This window comes from Alosa alosa, chromosome 8, assembly GCF_017589495.1.
Source record: "Alosa alosa isolate M-15738 ecotype Scorff River chromosome 8, AALO_Geno_1.1, whole genome shotgun sequence".
Taxonomy (NCBI): Eukaryota; Metazoa; Chordata; class Actinopteri; order Clupeiformes; family Clupeidae; genus Alosa; species Alosa alosa.
Window position 1 is genome coordinate 34,016,954 of NC_063196.1, and position 4,763 is coordinate 34,021,716.

Below are 4,763 nucleotides of genomic sequence, written 5' to 3' on the forward strand. Positions count from 1 at the left end.
TCCATCTGTCCTGGGTAAGTTTGGAATGGGACCCATCTGATCAAAGATCCTTGATTACTAGCAAGATAGAGCAACGTAATTCGTTACTATGGGAGCAAAACGGGACAGTTCCGGTCTGCATAAGTGGGAGTGTCACCTTACGTCACTAAATAAACTTTCTCTCTTAATAAGGAATAAGAACAGATGAACATAATTGTGTTCACAGTATTATTGTCTATAATCATGTATGATACCAATGAATCATTCTTTAGGACATGATATGAATAATTTAATTAGTCATGTGAACCGAGCTAGCTAGCTAGCTAACGCTAGCTTAAAATGCTATACAAGTGGATGGGAGTAGCTATGGCAATACAGCTATGCGCTAACAAGTGACTAGTAGTTGAAGGACTTCGCTTAAACTTAATATACTGTTGCAAATTCACTTGAGTATAAACTATCCACTTTAACTAATGTCAGTAATGTTATTCAGCTAGTTGTCATTTCAAAGAAATTACACTTCTCCGTTTAAAATGTTACCTTAGCTAAGAGGCTAGCTAGCATGCTAACAACCGGACAGTAACTGGCAGCAGCATGGTCTGATATTAAGTTATTTTATTACAAATCCGAACGCTAAAAAATTACACTTTTAGGCTTGAATTGATCCCAAACACTTACAGATTATGACAAAATTTTCCAAAAAACTCTCAACAAATCCAGAAAGACATAATGACCAATTTATTGGTAAAATTCCACAAGTCTCCATTGACATTAGTGCAGCGAGGGTTTACTCTGGTCTGCATAAAGGGGGATTTTCCCCCCTCCCCCTTGCAATAATCGTACGCGGAAATTGTCGAACGTTTGCGCCTCTCGCTCCGCTTTAACCCTCTCTGATCTGATCATATTTACAGCAGAATGGGTATTCTTTAGTTATATAAAAATAAATATATCTTTGCATTGGCAGTACGTGGTGTGTGAGTCCTTATTTGACTGAACACGCATTGTATGTTAACCACACAGCATTCTAATTGTCCAGACACAACAACAACAGACCCAGTAGCACCTGCAGCATCTGTATCTGAACCTGGAGCAGCATCTCTCCCATGCACCTCCTCCTCATTTCTCCCATGCACCTCCTCCTCATCTCTCCCATGCACCTCCTCCTCATCTCTCCAATGCACCTCCTCCTCATCTCTCCCATGCACCTCCTCCTCCTCACACTCCTCTCAGTCTGACACACTGCTGGGTATTAATTCACCCCTTCATCCTTTAATAAGTTATATTTAATAAATTAGTATCATATAATTTAACTCCTTTTTATTCCCACTCCTCTCAGTCACTCACTGCTCACTGCTACTCCCTCCTAAGTATTTATTGATATATCATTTTTAATTTATCTTTTTATAATTTGTATTTTATAATTTAGTACTATATAACTCTGCTGCTGTCTCCCCATCTCTCAGTCTTACTCGTTGCTCTCAGCACTACTTGTCTGCTGGCTGTAGTGGCTGTTTGTGTAGCAGCACTTCTGCTGAAGAGGGCAAGAGCATGTGAGTGTCTAAGATCCATCTCATACATTATGTGCTGACCGCTGTATAACACTGAGAAACACATGGACACCTGATCATGTATTTATGTCTAAGATCCATCTCCTACATTATGTGCTGACCGCTTATATTACAGTTTATAACACTGAGAAACACATGGACACCTGATCATGTATTTATGTCTAAGATCCATCTCCTACATTATGTGCTGACCGCTTATATTACAGTTTATAACACTGAGAAACACATGGACACCTGATCATGTATTTATGTCTTAGATCCATCTCATGCATTATGTGCTGACCAAACACATGGACACCTGATCATGTATTTATGTCTAAGATCCATCTGTGATATTACAGTTTATAACACTGAGAAACACATGGACACCTGACCATGTACAGTAGTTGATTCTATTCTGTTTACCTGGGTGTCCTGTTCTCATTTACCTCAATGTGCAGGTGGAACCAGAGATGGACGACTGACCTCAACAGGCACAGTGAGTCAAACACACATCACCTGTCTCCTCCGTCACACAGAGCCCAACACACACACACACGCACATCACCGTCACACAGAGCCCAACTCAGACACACACACACACATCACCTGTCTCCTCCATCACAGAGCCCAACCCAGACACACACTGACAGTATCACTTGTGACAGTGACAGTATCTTTCCTCTTGCTATTATAAATATCAGAGAAGTGTTCTGGAACCTCATAGTACACTAACCAAACTAACCGCTGTGCTTTGTTCAGTGTTGCTTATTACCTTGTAGAGCTCATTAGGAAAGACCCCCATGAGAGAGCATTTCTCTAGATCTGTAAGACTGTATATATTGTGTATCATATTGTGTGTGAGTGATTCATGGCTGTTTAAATGAGACCAGACACACACTCTCACACACTCTGTTCTATTCAGACTAAGGGTGCAGCGGATGTCCTCTACTCCACTGTGAACAAATCAGCTGCTCCTGCTAACTCTGGTGATGATGTGAGTATGTGATGAAGTTAACCACAAACACACAAACACACACACCTGTGCTAACTCTGGCGATGATGTGAGTATGTGATGCTACATGTTACACAGACCATCTCATGCTGATGGTCTGTGTAACATGTAGGATGTTTGTCACTGGAACCGTACTAATGCTCCCATGGATGAGGCTAATTTTCATCATTACTGCACTCTGAGACTCAAACACATTTCCTTCATACTCCGTATTACAGATGAAAGCATGTTAAACATGCCTAGTCATTTCAAGCGCTGTGTGTCTACAGAAGAAGTCAGGAGACGTACATACGCTGAGGTTGCCCACCGCTCTCAAGCTCACGCCCTCCCTCCTAACGTGAGTGTGCAGTGTGGACTGAGTGAGTTACCTGTGCTCACAGGTGAGATATTTCACATGTCATAACCGTGTAGTAACTGCCCCACTTTGATTTCTGGTGCAGGCTGCTGACAGTGTGACCTACGCCACCGTCAACATCCCCCATAAGGCCTAAAGCAGGAAGAGACGCCAGGGAAGAGTATCGCACTGTTATTCCCATTGTGTGTGTGTGTGTGAGGTCACCATTCAAGTGAAGTTTGTTTATTTTTTAGTAAAAGTTATTTGTTCATAGTTAAAGCCAGCGTTACAGGTGGAGGCAGGTCTGGCACACACACACACACACACACCCACGTCAGGGAGAAAAGGTTGTGTTTGTTATCATGTGATGCATACTGTCATAATGCCATGGTAGTCTCGCACAAACACACACACATGCACGCACACGCACACACACACACACACACACAACCACACACACACACACATGCACGCACATCCTGTTTGATTCACGTCAGGGAGAAATGATCGTGTTTCTTATCATGATGCATGTTGTCGCCATGGTAGTCTCATCACTGAACATCACAATAATAATGTGCCTTTTACAGTTATACACACCTCTCACAAACACACACACACACACAAACACACACACAGAAGCACAGAGACTAAAATACACACTCTCTCTCTCACACACACACACACACTAACAGAGACTAAAATAACTTCTGCAATGTGTAATAAATATATGTTTTTGTTTGTACTTCACTATTTTAATAAATGTGTAATATTTCACATAATCTATATGACACAAGCTACCTTTACCGCTGTGCTGTTTAGCAGATATAAATCAAATAGAGTATGAGCAGAGGCATATGTGGGTGCATCTTGATGATAACATTAGTAATTTGTAATATGGTTATTGTTATGGTTATAGTTATGGGATTTTGCAGACGTGATTGTTAATGACACACCGACGCTGCAATAATATCTTGCCTGCTTTGCTTTTTTTGTATGTGTTTTTTCTTCAATAAACATACTAACCCAAACCCCTGTTGCAGTTTTATCTTGAGCATGCAAACCCCCCACACACACATTGCAGTTATTCTCAGATGTTTTGAGTCACATTACAGTTCTTCTCAGAGTCATGGCAACGCTATGTCAGACTTCGGTACTCTATTCTCTTGTGCATTAGATAGGTAGATAGATACTTTATTGATCCCCAGGGGAAATTCAAGCATTAGAATTCTCTCGTTCATTAGAATTCTCTAGTTCCCTATTTCAACCTAGTCACTTGCACACATGATGCATACAACGCATAAGTAATATGTAGGCATTAGCTTTTGAGTTTAATTGCTTGAGTCATAGTGTTGAACGAGTTGTCATGTAATCTGCCAGGTATTATAGTATCTTGCCATTTTTATTACGAGAGAACAGCTATTCTGTAAAATAGTATGTTTTCCCCCTTTAAACATGAATGATGATAATTCGAGAAATTATGCCAAAGCTACTGAGAAAAACTAAGCTTGTAAGGCACCGTGGTCTTCCCAGACGCTAGGTGGAGCCCTGTATCGCATGTTCTTCTTCTCTTATTTGGCGACTATCGTAATCAAATGAATGAAGCAACATGCTAATAAGAGGGAGTAGCAAGGTGGTTGTCCGTGTACTCGCATCGCCTCCGACGGATAAGCTCGCTCGCCTTCGCATCGCTGGACTACCGCACCTTGCTTCTGCCGATCGCCGCGATGGACCGTGAGACAGTTGTCATCGTCTCTGCAGCAAGAACCCCGATAGGTAAAGCCTGTTCAATAATACTAATACGTTACGTTACTCAGTTACTGAGCTGAGCTGGTTCGTCTCTAGGTTATTCTCCAGTAAGAATGTGATATGTCTGAAAAAGTGGTAGAGT

The 4,763-nt window shown here is 41.4% G+C and overlaps 1 protein-coding gene and 1 long non-coding RNA gene across 2 annotated transcripts in view; both read left to right on the plus strand.

The window, feature by feature from the left end:
* Positions 1-1,453: 1,453 nt before the first annotated feature.
* Positions 1,454-2,527, plus strand: LOC125299548. The gene is made up of 3 exons (XR_007194392.1): positions 1,454-1,529; positions 1,988-2,025; positions 2,452-2,527. It is a non-coding gene; the product is annotated as an uncharacterized LOC125299548 (long non-coding RNA).
* A 1,936-nt stretch (positions 2,528-4,463) lies between these two features.
* The window catches only part of acat2 (acetyl-CoA acetyltransferase 2), a 15,303-nt gene continuing 15,003 nt past the window's right edge, over positions 4,464-4,763 (plus strand). Inside the window, exon 1 of the mRNA XM_048250420.1 lies at positions 4,464-4,648. Within this exon, the coding sequence (XP_048106377.1) occupies positions 4,600-4,648 (49 nt within the window). The 5' untranslated portion in view covers positions 4,464-4,599. The remainder of the gene's footprint in view (positions 4,649-4,763) is intronic.